Source organism: Mobula birostris, chromosome X, assembly GCF_030028105.1.
Source record: "Mobula birostris isolate sMobBir1 chromosome X, sMobBir1.hap1, whole genome shotgun sequence".
NCBI lineage: Eukaryota > Metazoa > Chordata > Chondrichthyes > Myliobatiformes > Myliobatidae > Mobula > Mobula birostris.
The window spans coordinates 30,231,935-30,253,129 of NC_092402.1; the positions used below are offsets into that span (position 1 = coordinate 30,231,935).

General features: G+C 39.0%; 1 protein-coding gene across 2 annotated transcripts in view; it reads right to left on the reverse strand.

The window, feature by feature from the left end:
* psmc5 (proteasome 26S subunit, ATPase 5) overlaps positions 1–21,195 on the reverse strand; it is a 37,319-nt gene that overhangs the window by 788 nt on the left and 15,336 nt on the right. For both annotated transcript variants that reach the window (XM_072249018.1, XM_072249019.1), the window contains exons 7-12: positions 14,306–14,536; positions 9,958–10,084; positions 5,798–5,988; positions 5,022–5,120; positions 2,875–2,985; positions 618–704 (exon numbers count right to left, since the gene is read on the reverse strand). In XM_072249018.1, coding sequence (XP_072105119.1) covers positions 618–704; positions 2,875–2,985; positions 5,022–5,120; positions 5,798–5,988; positions 9,958–10,084; positions 14,306–14,536 — 846 coding nt within the window. The remainder of the gene's footprint in view (positions 1–617; positions 705–2,874; positions 2,986–5,021; positions 5,121–5,797; positions 5,989–9,957; positions 10,085–14,305; positions 14,537–21,195) is intronic.

Here is a 21,195-nt window from a genome sequence, read left to right on the forward strand (position 1 = left end):
TTGCCCGCACATTTTTTAACTTTATAATTGAGCTCAATTTTACAAGTAGAAGAATAGCTGTAAAAGCGTATGAAAACTAAATAAGTCCATTTATACTGGTTTACCTAAAAGAACTAGTAAATGTGCACACAAAAACATGACTGGATAGAAAAGATTTGTGGCTTTTAAGTTACTCAGAGTTAGATATTGTGAACAATAACAATTTCTGGCTGGGATGGCAGTGAGATCAACTGAAAACATTTCAAAGAGGGGATGCTCAAAATTTATTTTAAATTGGGAGGATTTCTGAATCATACACTTTATAACAAGTTTTTTTTCCCTCAAAGAGAGATCAGGTTTTCAGGGAAAATAGGATACATCAGCAGATATATGCAGCCATAAGATTAGTTTGGGGCTCCTGTTCAATTAGGCTACAGTACAAATCATTAAGGTTTCGACTTCCTTTCACTGCCCTCCCCAAGCATGTTGCCACAATTCCAATATCCCATACCACACATTTGCAACTCAAATTATTTTGTGATTCTAAAGGGAACAAATGTGCAATGCGTTGTTTCATTCAACCAAAATTACAGAATTCTCAATTATATTTGATTGGTACAATCTTTACAGCATCTTACCTTGGCCACTGCCATTTCAAAGTCTTCTTGGGTAACGTGAACTCTCCTTTCTCTCAAGGCATACATACCAGCTTCTGTGCATACACCCTGCAAAATCAAAACATCTATATATTAAATGGATTCTTTCAGAAAAGTTTGATTAAGAAACACAAATTTTAACTGAGGCCTTGTTGATCTGTCATACTTAGCTACATGGCCAGTGGAGTACAGGCAAACAGCATATTTCCAATGCCAGTAATTTTTGCCCATCCCAAATAAGGCAGATAATAGGACACCCACTTTCACTAGTCAAATAAAAGAAACATGTTTGAATTTAAACAAAAAACGCTAGAGAATTTTACTTGCATAGAGAAATTTAATCAGCTTGTGCTGGCCAAGATTAAATTGAGGTGTATAAAATGATGAGACCAACAAGAATGACGTTCTTTTCGTTACCAGATAGATCAACAACCAAGGGCTAAAAATTTAGTAGACATCAGAAACCGCAGATGCGGGAATCTGGAGCAACAACCTGCCAGAGGAACTCAGTGGATCAAGCAACACCCAGGGGAGAAAAGAAATTGTCTTAGGTTTTGGGTAGAAACGCGACAATTCTTTTCCTCCCACAGAGGCTGCTTAGCCCAAATTCCTCCAGCACATTGATTGATGTTAAAGATTTAATGCAGAGTGGTTAGATAAGGATTTTAGGAAGGGAAAAATACCAATTACATTTAAAATACTTAAGTAACACACTTGATGTGCCTATAGGCTTCCAATTGAGAACTGGGATAGTAGCTTTAAACAGCTTTTTATCTAGCATGGTTACAATGTGTCAAAATGGCACAATACCACAATTTTTTTGGCATTTCTAAATTGACAAAAGATCAGATTGTTAAACAGAACAACTATTTTCACTTAAAATCAGTTTTACAGTTCACAATTACCTGCAGGTATGTTTGGAACAACAGAAATGTGCAAAGCATGTAAATGTTAATATCTTACTCAGCAGGTTTAACTGTTGTAAGGTTCAAAGTAAATTTATTATCAAAGTACATAGATGTCACCATATACAACCCTGAGATTTGTTTTCTTGAGGGCATACACAGTACATCCAAGGAACATAACAGAATCAGTGAAAGACCACACCCAACAGGAGGGGCAAACAATGTGCAAAAGACAACAAACTGTGTAAATACAAAAGGAAAAAAAAAATAAATAAGCAATAAATATCAAGAACATGAGATGAAGAGTCCTTGAAAGTGAGTCCATAAGCTGTGGGAACAGTTCAGTGATGGGGTGAGTGCAGTTATTCTCACTGGTTCAACAGCCTTATGGTTGAGGGGTAATAACTGATCCTGAACCTGGTGGTGTGCATCCTGAGGCTCCTGAACCTCCTTCCTGATGGCAGCAGTGAGAAGACAGTACGTCCTGGCTGGTGGGGGGACTGGATGATGGAGGAACACACATGAAATGCTTGAGGAACTCCGTAGTCCAGGCAGCAGCTATGGAAAAAAAGTACAGTCGACGTTTTGAACCGAGACCCTTTGGCAGGACTGGAGAAAAAAGCTGAGGAGTAGATCCAAGAGGAGGGAGGGGGAGGGAGAAACACAAGGTGATAGGTGAAATCAGGAGGGGGAGGGGTGTAGTAAAGAGCTGGGAAATTGATTGAAGAGACAAAGAGCTGGAGGAGGAGTCGTCCAATAGGAGAGAATAGAAGGCCATGGAAGAAAAAGGGGGGAAGAGCACCAGGAGTCAATGCGCAGGCAAGGAGATGAGTTGAGAGAGGGAAAAGGTGGCAGGGATTACCAGAAGTTCAAGAAATCAATATTCATGCCGTTAGGTTGGTGTTACCCTTTTCTTTCTTCCACAGCCTTCCGTTGTTTGCAATGTGACTCTCCCTTCTCGGCCCGAAACGTCGACTGTACTTTTCTCCATAGATGCTGCCTGGCCTGCTGAGTTCCTCCAGCATTTTGTGTGTGTTGCTTGAATTTCCAGCATCTGCAGATTATCTTTTGTTTGTGACTGGATGATGGATGCTGCTTTCCTGCAACAGAGCTCCATGTAGATGTCTTCAAATATGGGGAAGTCTTTACCTATGATGGACTGGGCTGCATCCACTACTTTTTGTAGGATTTTCCATCCAGGGCATTGGTATTTCCATACAAGGTGTGAAGAGACTATTATTGCATTTAATTCATTACACTACTTATATAGGTACAAAGGTACATTTTAAAGGAAGGCGTGGCACAGGAAGAATTAACCTTACTATAACATTCACCTTTACTTCTGCACCCGATGCTCCTGGCATTAATTCTGCAATCTTACGCAAATTGATGCCACGTGTTAAATTCATCTTTCGAGAATGTATCTTCAAAATGTCAAGACGGGCCTGAATGAAGGGAAGAGAGAAGGAAACAAAACAATTTTACCAAATAAAAGTAGCTCAAGCTGTGTTCTCTTAAAAAACATTCATGCTTAACTGATTCCTTTAGTAAGAGGAAATCTGTTGAATTGAATTTGTATTGCTCAAGTGAATATGGAAATAATTTTTAATAAAATTGAAATGCTGTAATGAACTGCAACTAGAACAAATATTAGCCTTTGATCAAATAATTCTAAAAAATAATCATAAGACTTCCATACACAAATCTCTTCATTTTCCAGTTATGGAATTCATAATTTTTCCTTGTTTGCTTTTGGTGTACTACCATGTTATCGGCCCAAAATCAAACCAGAAATGTGGTCACAGAATTTAATTTGAACAATAAATGAAAAATAAAAAGACAGATGGCTGTAAATATGGAATTAAAAAAACTAGAAATGCTGAAAGCACTCAGCAGGTCAGGCAGTATCCATGGAAGCAGAAATAGAGTTTATGTTTCAGCTCAAAGAGCCTTCAGTCTAATGAAGGGTGTTCAAGATGAAAGGTTAACCAGTTTATCTTTCTACAAATAGCACCAGACTTTTCTGAGCTACTATAATTTACAATCAATGTGCAAATCATGTCAAAACCATGTAACTATATATTGCAGCACATACAAAATGCTGGTGGAACTCAGCAGGTCAGGCAGCATCTATGGAAATGAATAAACAGTTGACATTTTAAGCAGAGACCCTTCATCAGGTCTGGAAAGCAAGAGGGAAGATGCCAGAATAAGGTGGTGTGGGTAAGGGAAAGGAGGACAAGCTGGAAGGTGATAGGTAAATCCAGGTTTGGTTGGAGGGGGGTGGGGGGGAGAAGCTGGGAAGTGATTGCTGCAAAAGGCAAAGGGCTGGAGAATTTGGTAGGAGAGTGGACCGTGGGGTGGGGTGGGGTGGGGTGGAAGAGAGAGACATCAAGGAGAGGTGATAGGCAGGTAGGAGGTAAAAGGCCAAGGCAGGGAATAAGAAGAAAGAAAAGGGGAGGGGAGAAACATTACTGAAAGAAGAAATCAGTGTTGATACCGTCAGGTTGGAGGCTACCTGGATGGAACATGAGGTGTCGCTCCTCCACTCTGAGAAGGCGGCCATGGACTGACATGCCAGAACAGGAATGGGGATAGGAACCAAAATGATTGGTCATTGGAAAGTTACGCTTTTTTGCGGATGGAGTGGAGGTGCTCCACTCCAAAGTGGTCCCCAAATTTACTTTGCATCTTTCTCTACATTAGTGGGACCCATCGGGAGCACTGGATACAAGCAACAACCCCAACAGATTCACAGGTAAAGTGCTGCCTCACCTGGAAGGACTGTTTGGGGCCCTGAATGGAGGTGTTATCCATTTCTGAACATAGACATTGAACTACCAATATTAATGAAAAAGGTGTTTTATCTTTCCAAAAAATATTCTCCCCAACCTGCTTCCATCTACCTATCACACACACAGTCAACCAACTGGGTCTCCCTCCCCCTCCCAGCTCCATCTGCTTATCATCTCTCTGTTATCTGGTTTCACTTCCCTTGCTCATCAGATTCCTGAAACACAGTCATGGTGAGTCTAAATATAAACTACAAGAACAGTACCTCATGTTTCACCTGGGTGGTCTAAAACCTAATGGCACGAACACTGAATTTTCCAATTTCAGATAACTTGCACTCCTTGCTCCTTTCTCTCTCCTGATCCAACTCTGTTCTTTCATCTTTTCAACATCCTCCATTTTCCCCCTTTCACCTCACCATAACTGTTTCTTTCTTCTCCTCCACTTAGTTCAACTTGGCATTATTCACACAAACCACCGACTCTATCCCCTCCCCCGTCAGCCTATCATCCCTTATCAGATTGTAAAAACTGCTTTCTCTCTTTCTCTCTATTTCCAAAGAATGTCACTGTATTATGATTAAATGCTGCAGGTGTAAGTCTAGAAATGCCATACTTATTGGATTTTTTCTGAACTGATCATCTTAAACAAAAGATCTTCCAACCACAGGATTTAATTTTCTACTCACCTCTTCATTTGGAGGAGGAAATTCTATTTTCCTGTCAATTCGTCCTGGTCGCAGTAATGCAGGATCCAGGATATCAATTCTGTTGGTTGCCATGATTACCTGTGCCAAACATGGAAACAGGTGAAAAGCTTGAATCACAGGTTATCAGAAATAATATAGTTTAAATTTTGATGAATAAACACTCCTTGGGCTTCCAGACGGATTCAAGTATCAATTATAATGGATGTTTCAATGACAAACTCTGCCATCTCCTTCAGGGATGATGCCTGGGCACATCTAGTCCAGCAGTATTTATAACCATGTAGTCTGTCCCTCCTGATTGGTTAGTCCTCATCCAATCAGGTTTCTGTTCTTCCACCTTGCTTACAATCAAATTCTAGTTCTTACTTACCAATGTAGCACTAGATCCTTTTTCAGTTTAAATTTTGTTCAGAATCTACACAAAGATTGTTTTTGTCTTTGTAAAGCAACAACACCAATCACATATTTATTCTACTTGCTCAATAGTCAACCAGTGAGTCCTGCTCTCATCTTCAAGACAATGCTGGGAATCACTGCTTAACCAGGACTCCAATATATGCACAAAGAAATGTACTTCTCTGAGTAACCAACCAAGGGCCGATGCACAGGAGACAGTCTGAGATACAATTTCAATTCTGTTGTACAGGAGGAAGAGACACTCACCTCTCTGTACCCTGCATAACACACTTGCAAACTGACATTTGCGACTTTCACACTGCCTTCCAACACTAATATTTGTCAAGATTAAACAGTACCTTAATATTCTTCGTGGCTTCAAACCCATCTAGTTGATTGAGAAGTTCCAACATTGTGCGCTGCACTTCACTGTCACCACCAGAGCCACCTTCCAACCGTGATGAACCAATAGAATCAATTTCATCCATGAAGATGATAGATGGAGCATGCTCCCTAGCCATCACAAAGAGCTCACGGACCATACGAGCACCTAGAAGAGTAATATAAAAAATGAAAATGTATTTTAATATCATTTGTTAATTATAGATGGATGGGAATGACAAATCCCTGGCTATTTAGCATTTATGTAGTGCCTTTCATAACCCAAGACTTTCCCAAGGCACTATGTAAACAATGGAAATCTTCTTCGAAAAGCTCACAAGTCAGGTGTCTGCTAATCAGGATGAACTGGCAGAAAAAGGTAATATTCTCCTCCAAAACAACTTTTTTGCAATATCTCAGAAGATAATGGAATAATTTGGTGCAGAATGATTCAGATAAAAAGCAGCTCAAGATATGAGCTGGATTCGACTTTCAATCAAGGTCCCAAACATCAGGAATCAATTAACTTGAGTTCCTGTTTTCAATCTTTATTCATTTACTAGTATGCAACCTTTATTGCTGAATACTGTTATTTCCTGCAGTAACCAAACTGGTTCCTTGGATAGCTGTGACACAGTCTACTGGAAATGTGTCAATATTGTCAAGGTGTTGCAGATATTTGGTGTCATTTGTACTAAATCCCTTCTGAGAAAAACTCCAATGCTGGGCTGCAACAGTGGTGTCAGTATCACTTATGTTAGAGGTCAGAACTCCTACTGTTGATTATAATCCAAAAAAATCCAATAGACGTACTGAAAACTGGATATCAGATTTTAAAAAAACAACTGGTCTATCACATGGCTTCTTTGTAGCACTGTTGAGCAAACTTGCAAGTGACCACTAAGTAGTGGGTTGAGGTCAATGCAAATATGCTTATGTACAAATCATCACTTTAAGAGTGGAAAGTGAAATATTTATGTAAAGAATCAATTTTCATCATAATATCTCAAATCGCTAGTGAGTTAATTAAAACTAGCTTCGGTCCTCTGTCCTGAATGCGATGTGTGCATTTGTGTGGAAGTAAGAATAGAAGACCGTAAGCTATAGGAGCATATCTCCACCATGTCATCATGGCTGATACAGTTTTCCTCTCAATCTCCTGCCTTCTTCCCTGCCCCCCCCCACCCCCCCAAATATCCTTTCATGCTCTGAACAATTAAGAATCTAACAACCTCTGCCTTAAATATACATGAAGACTTGGCCTCCACAGTAGCCTGTAGCAATGAATTCCACGGATCCATCACTGCCTGGCTAAAGAAATTCCTCCTCATCTCCATTCTAGAAGGAAACCCCTCTATTTTGAGGCCGTGTCCTCTGGTGACACTCTCACCATAGGAAACATCCTCTCCACATCCATGCTGTCAAGGCCTTTCACCATTAAGTTTCAATTAGATCACCCCTCATTCTTCTACATTCCAGTGAATAGAGGCCCAGAGCCATCAAACACTCTTTATATGACAAGCTGTTTAATTCTGGAATCATTTTCGTGAACTTCCTTTGAACCCTCCCCAGTTTCAGCACATCCTTCCTAAGGGGCCCAAAACTGCACACAATACTCCAAGTGAGGCCTCACCAGTGCTTTATAAAGTCTCAACATTACATTACCAGACATCCCACCCTGCAGGAACACATTTCAGGGAGGTAGCATCATCAATTTGCGGGAGACTCCCGGAACTTCCAGGAGAGGTGGGATGTCTGCAATAGAGTAGCTCCTTAGCAGCTAGCCAGCTGGTTTAAATAACGTTTGCTAAACTAATGAACGAATGATACCTGTTAAGCTCACCTCAATATGTCTTTTACAGTCTTAACCCACCACGGGCAATAGAAAAGTCACAGTTGCAAACACTGCAGCGAGTAACACTGTCATTATTTTTGACCCCTATTAGGCAGGGGTACACTTTAGTGTAGTCTGGGGTGATGTGCGTTTTATATTTTCTTCTTTTGGAACACTCTGCCACTCTGACTTTTTTTTGGAACTCTCTCGCTCTTGCGCTCTCTCTCGTGGTCGCTCTCACTCTCGCTCTCTCACGCTCTCAAAAAAATCAATTTCCGGGACATTGTATATAATTTGCAGGCATCAGGGAGCCACTATTAATTTGCGGAAGACTCCCGGAACTTCCAGGAGAGGTGGGATGTCTGCATTACATCCTTGCATTTGCCTTCCTCACCACCGATTCAACCTGCAAATTAACCTTTAGGGAATTCTGCAAAAGGACTCCCAAATTCCTTTGCGCCTCAGCTTTTTGTATTTTCTTTCCATTTAGAAAATAGACAACCCTTCCATTTTTTTTTACCAAAGTACATGACCATACACTTCCTGACACCGTGTTCCACCTGTCATTTCTTTGCCCATTCTCCTAATTTGTCCTTCAGTAGCCTCCCTATTTCCTCAAAACTACCTGCTCCTCCACCATCTTTGTATTACCTGCAAACGTAGCAACAAAGCTATCAATTCCATCATCCAAGTCATTAACATACAATGTAAAAAGAATCAATCTCAACAGACAAGGCTCTCTTTATTCCCACTCTTTGCCTCCTGCCGACCACCCACTGCTTTATCCATGCTAGAATCTCTCCTGTAACACCAAGACCTCATAAGCTTATTAAGCAGCCTCATGTGTGGCATCTTGTCAAAGGCCTTCTGAAAATCCAAGTACACAACATCAACCAGTTCTCCTTTGTCTATCCTGCTTGTTATTTCTTCAAAGAATTCCAACAGATTTGTCAGGCAAGATTTTCTCTTGAGGAAACCATGCTAACTGCGACATATTTTATCATGTGCCTCCGAGTACCTCAAAACCACGTTCCTTAACAATCAATTCCAACATCTTCCCAACCACTAAGGTCAGAATAACTGCTATACAATTTCTTTTCTTCTGCCTCTCTCCCTTCTTGAAGAGTGGAATGACATTTACAATTTTCCAGCCCTCCAGAACCATTCCAGAATCCAGTGATTCTTGAAAAATTATTACTAATGCCTCCACAATCTCTTCAACTGCCTCTTTCAGAATCCTGGGGTGTACACCATCTGGTCCAGGTGACTTATCTACCTTCAGACCTTTCAGTTTCCCAACAGCCTTCTCCCTAGTAATGGTAACTTCACAACACTTCATGGCCCCTGAGACCTGGAACTTCCACCATATTGCTAGTGCCTTCCACAGTGAAGACTGACACAAAATACTTATTCAGTTCATCCACCATTTTCTTGTCTCCCATTACTACCTCTCCAGCATAGTTTTCCAGCAATCTAATATCCACTCTTGCCTCTCTTTTATACTTTATGTATCTGAAGAAACTTGTTGTATATTCTTTAATATTGTTGGCCAGCTTACTTTGGTATTCCATCTTTACCTCCTTAATGACTTTCTTAGTTGCTTTCTGTTGGTATTTAAGTTTCTCAATCCCCTAACTTCCCACTAATTTTTGCTCGATTATATGGCCTCTCTTTGGCTTTTTTGTTGGCTTAGACTTCCCTTGTATCCATGGTTGTGTCGTCTTGCCATTAGAATACTTCTTTCTTTTTGGGATAAATAGTGCAAAGTAACTTGAATTTCTGCATTGTCATTTAAAGTCCCATGACAGAAAAAGACCATCTGCTTATGACTCAAGTTTGGTCCACATAAATACACATGGGCAAATAGTTTACACATGCCGTCAAGACTCACACGAAAAACATGCAAATTAATGAATTTCTATACAAATTCAGGGCTAAAAAAGTAGCTTAAAGAGCAGTCAGTAATAGAACATTGCCCACACTGGTAATGTTTTTACCATCTGGAGATCCTTACTATAGCATATCTGACAATTCGAAGATCTGCCAACACCCTTACAATGACATCACAAAGTAGGAAAAATGAAGAGAACAAGGGAAATAAAAAACAGAAGGTACACATAATATATGCAGCACAATTCATTTATGCCTGGCTCAAGATGAAATTGCTGTCACTCGAGTCAGGCTGTGGATTTGAAGTAGTTCCATATCTTGGGTACTTAAAGTGCTAGAAGAAGAGCAATATAGTCACATCATTGAAAGATGCCATTTTTCAAAGGAAATATTAAACACTCATCAAGCACATACCCTCGCCAATGAATTTCTGCACGAGTTCAGAGCCAGAAACACGGATGAAAGTGCAGTCAGTATGATGGGCCACTGCTCTTGCCAGCAGTGTCTTTCCTGTGCCTGGAGGTCCATACAGCAGCACACCCTACAACATAACAAACATACAGATAAATTCCAATGCCACAGTAAAAAAAAGTAATCTTTAAAAGATTTGCCTTCAACCAGAGATGTGAAGACTACACTGCTTAATTCACAAAATTTACCTTATGAAAAATAAACCATTTAACCGTATCCATAAAATTTTATAGAATAACATATTGTTGGATTCTAATGTTTAAATTCAAAGTTCTCTCAGAAAAGAGGCACAAAACTTGTTGCTTTACAATTGTTTCAATAAGCATTGATAGAACAAAGAAAAATTGAAACAGACAGTGATAAAGGACAACTAAGTGTAGGGACAGCCAAGAAGTAAGAGACTAAGATGCTAATTAAAATGCCACTGCCTTAAGTCAGTTGCACTTATACCCATAGATAAGGAAAATTCCATTCAAACGTGTAGATAAGAGCCAACCAATGAGATAGCCATTATGCAAATAATGCAGTACAAAAAAGCTTCCAGATCTTTCCAGAGTTATACTTTGTATAACCATTAGGGGCATATTAAACCTATATATACATACACCTACCACTGGGAAGCAAACTAAGCGGTTACTTGTTAATAATTATATAAAATAAGCAGATAATTGATGGTTAAACTGCAAAGAAACAATTAAGCAATCTAATCTAAGAATAGAACAGTCAGATCCAACAATACAAATTAGGAACAGGAATAAGCCACACAGGTCCTTGAGGTTGTTCCTCCATTTAATAAGAACACAGCTGATTAGAAAGTTATAGCAGCCCTTGCACATAAAAAAAGCAAACTTAAAGTAGAATGTACTTTTAAGTTGACAAAGTACTAAGAAAAGGATAAGTAACTCTGGACCAACATTATTTGTTCAAACAGCACAGAGAACAAGTCTGCTGCTAAGGCCACTGGTACCACAGATAGTATAGTTAAGCCACTTAACACCCAAGACTAAATTGCTAAAATGTGAGCTAGTAACGTTCATACACAGGAACTAGGGTAAGCTGTTGTTAACAATAATTAAATTACTATCACAGTAAACTTATTTGGTGTACCCAGCTTTCAATGGAGATCATTCACAGAAAACACAACACACTAAATTGTGCTTTTGCTGACGACTCTCTTTGGATTTCTGCACTCTTGCTGTGAAGTATGAAATTCCAGGAATCACAGACGGATTTGAACACTTGCTGGGAAGTTACAGCATCAGCTTGGGAAAGAAATCACCACTCAAATTCTGTGCCAAAATTCAGACCCAATACAGCATCCAAGACTTTACTGATTTCAAAGACTTAGAAGGCAAATTAAGTTGCTGTAGTTTCATGCTTATAATTATTTATGGTATCAGCTTATTAAATACTTCTTATTTGACAGATACTTCATTCATATTTCAATTACAATTTTTAAAAACTATCCCTCCTTCTACCAGCTGTCATAGTGGGTCAGGAATGTTTTGGGGACTGGGCCTCTTCACAGAACTCATGGGGCATAGACAGAGTCCAGGCCAGTGAGAAACTCAGGAAAGATGGTGGAACCTGCACATCCAGCCAAATAAATAGGGGTACATGTGGAAATTTCAGACTGCAGTTCAAACCAGCAATTGACTCAGACCCAATTTCCCTGCCAAAAGAATGTTGCCCTTCAAAATTTTTTGGAGGTCCATATATTTTAAAAACAGCTTACTTCACTTTAAGCAATGTATTTTTAAAGGGATAATTCTGTACATTTGAAGACAGAAAGTGAACATGCGCCACGTCGGATTAGGAAAATAAATACTGAAAAAAATTACGCAGAACTTAAGAATAGCAGGACTCTCTACAGAATGGCACCCTATCAAAAAGCTGGTAAGTCAGTCTTAAAACCAAGTTTAAGTTCAGACCCGCTGATGGCTTGTTTGTAGCCCATTTAGGAGAGAAGTGCTACTTCTCTTTTAGCTTTGCCTCCGTTGAACCAGTTTATTCAGTTTTAATAAACATGGCTCTTTGTAAAATGTCTAAATTAAATTTTAACTGATTTTATATTTCAATTCCCTCATGGGACTCCTCCTCCATGTAACCAGGCAATTAAAGGAAAACTTACTGGAATAGTAAGATTTTCAAAAGACTTCTGTTAAGGAAAATGTTTTTTTGGTAAAGCTTGTTTAAAAGTGGCAGAAAAGCTAGACATGACTGTATTGCAAGAGTCCAGCATTTCCATAAACAAAGTGGAATTGTACACCAAGTACTTGGATGTTATACAGATATGTTGCCAGCCAATATTTTTCACACCAGCTGGGTCCCTTGTGAAATAAAAATCTAAACTGCTTGTTAGCTGATTACAGATTACAAATCAGTAAACGCAAGTAGCAGACTTCAAAACTGAAGTTCTATAAACTAGGGTGATAGAAAAAATGTTTAGAGGCCTGAATATCCCCAATAAAAACATCCAGTTGATGATTCATAAGAAAAAAACCTCTGAAATTAATTATACTTCTGAAAGATTCAAAGTATGAAAAGAGAAAAAATGCTCTTCATATTAAGGCTCTAACTTTTCTAATTCCCTTATAGATTTTTCCAATGTTAAAATCCCCTTCCTTCCAAGGTACTGAATGTGAACAGTACTCAGCAAGACAAGTCGAATACTGCACCTCTGTAAAAGCAGAACCTATCAGTAAACATCATCTCCATAAGGCTGTTTAACCTCAAACAACAAAACAGCAATGCTGGTAGGGGAAGAAGGGGAAATTTGTAGCATTTCACCACTAGCTTAATTATAAATGTATTCAATAAATCAAAATGGAAGCCTTTGTGATAGAAATGCTGGTATGAGATTCAGCAGCAGAGTACCAAACATCAATGCTCAATACCATCATCCAAACTAAACAATGCACTTTTTGTTTGCATGCAGCTGAAATAATATGAAAAATTATAGGACTTTTTTTTTACAATAACCACATTTAGCATAGAAATAAAGCTTAACCAAAATGTTATATAACACTGTTTTTACAAGTTCATTGAGTTTGCTTGAAACCTTGTTAGTTTTTATTTTGCGTGGGGTGATGGACAGTTACAATTTTTCTTTCTTTCAGTCTGTTATACGTAAGTGTAACATGCTGCAAGGTTTCACTACTAGTGTAATGGTTTTCTCTGTAGCAGCAAAGTTTGGGTTATGACTAGAGATAACAGGGCTTTGGAATGTAGGGCTATCCAATGTGAGGGATATTGTTCTTCCTTGTGGGTCTGGGAGCAGGGATTTCGTGGTCTTTTGCCGGGGAGAGATGAGGAGAGAAGACGCGAATGGAAAGAGTTGGCAAACCACCGGACAGAGTGGAATTGGAGCAGAGGTCAGCGACATTCGGAGGTCGATGGTGGATGAATGGCCATATCAGTGAGCTCCAGCGCTGCGCTCACTGTTTCATGAGAATGGACCCTTTTCTTTTTTTGTTTCTTTATTAACCATATGGTCAAATTAAGAATTATAAAGCTCAATCGATAAATCACATACCGTTTGTTATTTTGTGATACTGATTTGTAACAGGGAACACATCGCACACCATCCGCCCAAACAAGATTTTTAAGTTTCGCCGGGACAAGAGCTGTCTTTTCCTAGGTTAAGCCGCCAGCCGAACTGAGAGTTACATAAGGATGAGAAACCCTCACCCTTTTCCTATCAACGTTCATATGACCACAAAACTTTTTTCCTCTCCCATCCAATTTGACCACCACATAAAGTGAATTATGAAACCATTTGTCAGAAATTTAACCTTTCATTCTTCCTCTTTTATGGTTTATTCTGGATTTACCCTACCAATATCAGGGCTTTTAATCATCTTTCTTAGATCCTACCATTATACTGTTAAACAGATCAAGTACGCAAGAATAGAAGCAGCCGAACAACTGGTTCAATTTAAATATACATCAAATTAGCCATGTTTGTAATAGAGATATCAAAGCAAGTTGTGACAATTTATAACAAAGTTAGTGGATGGCAAACTCAAACCATTTATTATTTTTTACTCCCCAACCAACATGAAGTCCGGTGAAAAATTAAGAAACATTGACCTATAAAGTTCAAGATTCCCTGACCATGAATTTACATAGGCAATAAAGTCAAACACTTTTCTTGATATCAGCTCCATCCGTTCTCAACCACATATTCACAAATTCATGTGCACTGATTGAGAGGTTACTTGTATTTCAAACAGGTATTAAAAAGGGAACAGGGAAAAAAGGCATAAGATAAAGAGAAATGTGCACTTGCCTTAGGCTGAGCAATGCCAAGAGCTTCAAACAGTTCAGGATGCTTCACTGGCAGTTCAATAACCTCTTTGATCTCCTTGATCTGTTTGTCTAAGCCACCAATCATTTCATAAGTAGAATCTGGAACTTTCTCAACCATCATGAGTGACACCAGGGGGTCCACTTTGTTAGGCAGTATTTTGTGAAGTGTGTAGCTATCATTCCTCAAAGCTACACGACAATTAGGAGTTACCTTTGAACATACAAGTTACAGCCAGTTAAAAGAAACTCCAGTTAATTCCTGGACAACAATAATCATGAAATAGTAAACAAGCTAAACGACACAATAAACCATCTGATACTGAAACAAAAGAAGAAAATTAAACAAATATCAGTTAGCCAACAACCTTCCAACATCTTATGACTATAGAAAAATATTAGACAGCTGGTCTCAAACTTGAACCTCCTTTACGTCTATTCCATCACAGTCACCAATGCAACCATTTAATTAGAACAGCTTAATGACACAGAAGCAGTATTGGATCATTCATGTTGAGTTGCAAAGTAGCAAGTCAAGCTTAGCTAATCTCAATACATGTCAGACTTTCAAAATACTGATTAAATCTAAATCAGTTTTGTAATTACAGAACTTAAATATCCTATATACAATTTTCATAACTAAGAGCTTGTGAGAACACCAGTTTAAAAACACAGCCCAATGTGTACTCTATCCACCTTTTAAACTTACATTTTCGCTTATCCTGGTTCTGAAACTACACAAAATAAATCACAAACAAGAGAAAATCTGCAGATGCTGGAAATCCTAGCAACACACACAAAATGCTGGAGGAACTCTGCAGGCCAGGCAGCAACTGTGGAAAAGAGTGAACAGTCAATGTTTCAGGTCGAGAACTTTCATTGGGCCAAGTTCCTCCAGCATTGTGTGTGTGTTGCTGAAATAAATTCAAACCTATCACCTTTACATGCAAAATAATGCTCAATAAAAGCAGTTCTGAACTACTGAAAGCAGTGCAATGAAAACTCATCAACAAGACAACAAAACTTGTATCAATACTCATGTAAATAAAACTAAACAATGATATCTCTGAGCATGTTCTGTGCATAGAATTCACAGAAGCACACACGACAAGCAGTGGTGTGAAAAATTCATCTACAAGCCAATTCTTGGTATAGGTATTAGCATATTGAAAAGCATGTAATTGACCATTTTAAAACATAATGACTTACAGCTCATACTCCATGACCATACTCTTGAGTTCATCTATTAGGCATTTGTATACACATTATTTAGAAACACAAGTTGTTTTTCTGAATATGAACTAATAATTTTTGTAGACCACTATTCTTTGTACCCCCTAAAACTCACCCAAGATTTTGCTTTAAAGGTAAGGCAGCCAAAGTATTTTAAAATAAAATTTCTAATGAGTTAAACAAAATATACAAACACGAGAAAATTTGCAGATGCTGGAAATTCAAGCAACACACACAAAATGCTGGTGGAACTTTTTTTTAAAAAGATAGATCATAAGCTCATGAAGTAGCTTGTAATCTCAATTACCTTCATTGAACTTAACAGAATTAATATTTTAAATCAATAATTGATCCTGATTTCAAGAGATCGCCAGGCAATACACCAGACTCATATATGCCATTAAACAGTTCAAAAAGAATATCAATGCCCAGATCTTCTAGGGCTTGTATCATTTCCACTAAAATTTCATCAGGTCCAGTGGCTTTACCATGTTTCATGCTTTTCATTGCTTTAGTTATTTCTTCTTTGGTAATAGGTGGGCCAGAATTAGGGTGTTTAATATTTGGGGCTTCCCTTCTATTATCCTCAAACAGCTACTCTATATACTGAATCCACCTCTCACATACTTTACCTGGATCTGTTAGTATGGATCTGTGTGCTGACCATATGCATCCTGTAGAGGTTTTCTTAATTCCAGTAAATTCCTTAATTTTCTTGTGCATTTCTTTGCTGTTGTTAATATGGCCTTCTACTTCATTGTATTTTTGATTCAGCCACTCTTCCTTTGCAATATTGCACAATTGTCTGTTCTGTCTGTCTAGCTCTCTGTATTGCACTTCATTATTCTTCACTAACCTTCTTTGTTCCATCAGGTCTAGAATTTATTGGGTTATCCACCCCTTGTTGGTGTGTTGGATTTCTTGTACTGGGATTATTTCCTCTGCTGATTGCTGTATAGCAATATATATATATATATATATATATATATCTATACATATAGCATATCTGTCCCAAATAGGTGTTGTCACGTTTTCATTGAGGTGTTCTGCTACAGCTGTGTTGAATTGTTGCTTAAGTATGCTATCATTTTTAAGTTCTCCCAACATATACTCCTTTCTCTTTTTTCCATGTTTCAGTTTCTTTAATTTTGTTTTAATGGTAGCTATTACTGGATGGTGATCTGAACCACAGTCTGCTCCTGGGGAAGCCTTAGAATTTGTGATACTATTTCTAAAGCGTTCATTGATGGTAATGAAATCTATTTGATTCCTTGTTCTATCTTCAGGGCTAATCCAAGTACACAATCTACATGGATGGTTTTTATACCAAGTATTGGTGATCACTTGGTTGTTTCTGACAAACCAATCAGTAAACCTTTCTCCATTTTCATTTTTCTCCCCGAATCCAAAGGGTCCTCTAATGTTATCAACCCTTTCCTGTCCAACTTTGGCATTAAAATCTCCCATAACTAGTTTTATATCCTGAGATTTACATTGCTCATAGCACTGTCGAGATCTTTATAAAACTTGTTGATATCCTCTCTATCCGCATCACTTGTTGGTGCGTAGGCTTGGATTATGCTAATGTTAAAAGGGTTACCCCTTAATTTAACTGAAAGCAGCCGATCGGATATCGTCCAATATCCCATAAGACATTTTGACCCTTGTTTGTTTAAAATAATTCCAACTCCATACATGTGCTGTTGACCTCCAGAATACATTATCAGAGAACTATTCTTAGTGAATTTGCCACTGTCGGTCCATCTAATTTCTGACAGGCCTAAGATATCAACTTCCAACCTTTTCATTTCATTTAATGTGTTGTCCAACTTTCCTTTCTGGTAAAGTGTACAGATGTTCCATTTTGTTACCCTTAGCCTTTCCCTATTGTTACAGTCTCTGGATGACGGTCTGGTCTCACCTGCAGCCCATGACTATCCCTACTGAGCGAGGTGTGGTTCTGTTGATTAGAATCAACCCCAATCACGCCGTTGTCTGGTTTCCTTCTTTTGTTTCTTTCCATGATTGACTGGGCAAAAATTTCAATAGTGATTTGCTGTTGCCTTCTGTTGCCGCAGTGCTCATCTAACTAGAGTATTTGACCTCCACTGGTGTTCCCAATTGGGAATCATACACCAGACCAGCGGTCCCCAGCCACTGGGCCACGAGGAAACGATACCAGTCAGCTGCACCTTTTCCTCATTCCCTGTCACGCACTGTTGAACTTGCACATAGGGTTGCCAACTGTCCCATATTTGCTGGGACATCCTGAATATTGGGCTAAATTGGTTTGTCCCGTATTTCCCCCGCTAAGGTAGAGCGTTCCTATGAAACTTTTCGTGCCGAAATGGCGTAAAGCGAAGAAGCAATTACCATTAATTTATATGGGAAAAATTTTTGAGCGTTCCCAGACCCAAAAAATAACCTAACAAATCATACCAAATAACACATAAAACTGAAAATAAATAACACTGACATATAGTAAAAGCAGGAATGATATGATAAATACACAGCCTATATAAAGTAGAAATAATGTATGTACAAGTATAGTCGGGAAGGTGAAGGGAAAACTGATTTGAGAGAGAAATAAAAAATCAGCATGTACGCGCATGCGCACATCACATGCGCACACAGGTGCCCGCGCAAGGCTTCGTGGTCATTGTAGTCTTTCATGGGGTAAAGTGTCCCTGGATTTGACTGCTACTTTTGTCCCTTATTTGGGAGTGAGAAAGTTGGCAACACTAACTGTAAAAGACATGTTGAGGTGAGTTTAACCCTACTTGAACACCCCCCACCCCCCGGTCGGCCGGTCCACAAGAATATTGTCAATATTAAACTGGTCCGTGGTGCAAAAAAGGTTGGAGACCCCTGCACTAGACGTCACCCAACCTTTGCTGTTGTTGTACAAAGACAATCCTCCACCAAAGCTTGCCTGCTGCTGGAGACTTCAGTGTACCATTGGTCTGGTTATTTTTCTGGCGCCAAACATTCACCATAGACAGAGCTCCTTCAGCGAGACAGGGTATACCCGGACCCAAGCCCTACGTGAAGGCAGAGTTGTCTTGGGTGGTAGAAGTTATATGATTGCCACTGGCATTTCCTGATATTTAGTCAGGACCCAACCACCCCATACATCCCTAACCACCCCATACACCCAGAACAATCAGTCTTATGAGTCACATAATAAAGAATTGTTCTGAGTCAAATTAAAAACAAGGCCAGAAACGTCTAAACTGCAATAGGGTTTTTTTGAGGATAGAGGAACTAGGAATGCAATTTTCATACTACGAATGCTTGCAGAAAGGGCGACTGAATATCAAAATGATGTCTTTTTACGTTTTATTGATTTCACTAAAGCATTCGACAAAGTGCAGCATGAAAAATTATTTCAAATTCTCGCTAAACTAAACATTGACGGAAGGACCAACAACTGCTTCAAAATTCATATTGGAACCAAACAGCGGCAGTAAAAATTGATGATAATATAAGCAGTTGGACTAAAATCCAAACAGGAGTTAGACAGGGATGCGTTGCCTCACCGGAATTATTTAATATCTATAGTGAAATGATTCTCAGAGAAATAGAAGACCTAGACGAGATAAAAATTGGAGGTGTTAACATCAACAATATATGTAAGATATGCAGATGATACCACCCTAATAGCAAGTGCTGCAGAAGTCCTACAAATCCTCCTAGACAAAGTAGTACAAACAAGTGCAGACTTTGGTCTAACCATCAACTGTAAAGAAAAACAAATGTATGGTAATATCAAAACAGCAGGATACTCCCAACTGCCAATTGTACTTTGGTAACCAAGAGATTGAACAAAAGACCAGCTTTAATTACCTTGGTAGCTTTATATCACAAGATGCTAGAAGGAAAGTAGAAATAAAAAGAAGAATTGCCATTGCCAAAACCAATTTCCAAAAAATGAAACCCATTTTTACCAACAGACGCATTTCTATGACAACAAGGCTTAGGGTACTAAAATGTTACATCTGGTCAATCTTGCTGTATGCTTCCAAAACATGGACTATAACACCAGAACTCCAAAGAAACTCAGAAGCAACAGAAATGTAGTTTCTTAGAAGAATGCTGAAAATATCATATAGAGATAGGATAACTAAATGAGACAGTACTCTAGCGTGCCCATACAAAAAGATCTTTAATGAGAACTTAAATGAGAGGAAACTTAAATTCAGAAAGGGAGAAATAGAATGCCTGGGAAACATGGAAGAGGAAGGCAAAGAAGAAAATATACGGACACCGTGAAAGAACTAACAGATCTAAGTGGGTGAGATATCATTGACGCTGCGTGGGATCGTTCAATGTGGAAAGCCATGATCGCCCAAGCGTGTAACGCGCAAGGCACATGAAGAAGAATTGATCTTGCATGACGATTCTTTTTACATTACATGTCAATGATTTAGATGACAGAATTGATGGTTTTGTTGCAAAGTTTGCAGATGATATGAAGGTAGGCAGAGGGACAGGTAGCTTTGAGGAAATAGGCTACAAAAGGACTTGGACAGATTAGGTGAATGGGCAAAAAAGTGCCAGATGAAATAATGTTAGTAAGTGTATGGTCATGTACATTGGTAGAAGAAAGGACAGATTATTTTCTATAAATGGATAGAAACTACAAAAAAAAACTGAGGCACAAAGGGATTTGGGAGTCCTTGTGCAGGATTCTCTAAAGGTCAGTTTGCAGGTTTGAGTCTGTGGTGAGGACAGCAAATGCAATGTTAGCATTCATTTCAAGAGGTCTAGAATATACTGTAAAAGCAAGGATGTAATGTTGAGACTTTATAAAGCACTGTGAGGCCTCATTGGAGTATTGTGAGCAGTTTTAGGCCCCTTATCTTAGAAAGAATATTCTGAAACTGGAGAGGGTTCAAAGAAGTGTACGCACTCTAAGGTTTCACTGCCAATGGCCTCTCTGTAAGGTTTCACTGCCAATGGCCTTTCTGTAAGGTTTCACTGCCAAGGTAATGGTTTCTCTGTAGCAGCAATGTTTGAGTTATGATTAGAGGTAACAGGGGCTTTGGAATGTATACTAGTCAATGAGAGGCATGTTGTTTGTTCTTGTGGGTCTGGGAACAGGGATTAGTCTTTTGTCAGCGAAAAATGAAGAGAAAAGAAACAAATGGAAAGAATTGGTAGACCACTGGACGCAGTGGAGTCGGAGCAAGGGTCCGAGGGCCAGCGACACGCGGAGGAGGTCAATGAGGGATGAAGGGATGATTCCGTGAGCTCCAACATGCACTTTAGACTGTTTCATTAAAATGGGCCTTTTCTTTTTATTTTCTTTACTAACCCTTTAGTCAGATTAAGATTTATAAAGTTCAATTGTTTAATTGCATACGGTGTACTGTCCGATATCTTGTAGTTCAGATTTGCAACTGGGCAACACATCATGCAGCATCCACACAAACGAGATTGCTCAGTTGGCTAGGCCAGAGGCTGTCTTACCCTAGACAAACATATGCTGGCCAAACCTGAGGGTTACAATTGTGGGGGTATCGATCGGGATTGATTCCGTTGGATGCTGCATGATTGCCCTGAGCATTGAACCAGTGGGTTGTGTGTTTAAGTCTGTGCTAGTATGGATGCTGGCGGGGTGGAGCACTGGTATGGCTC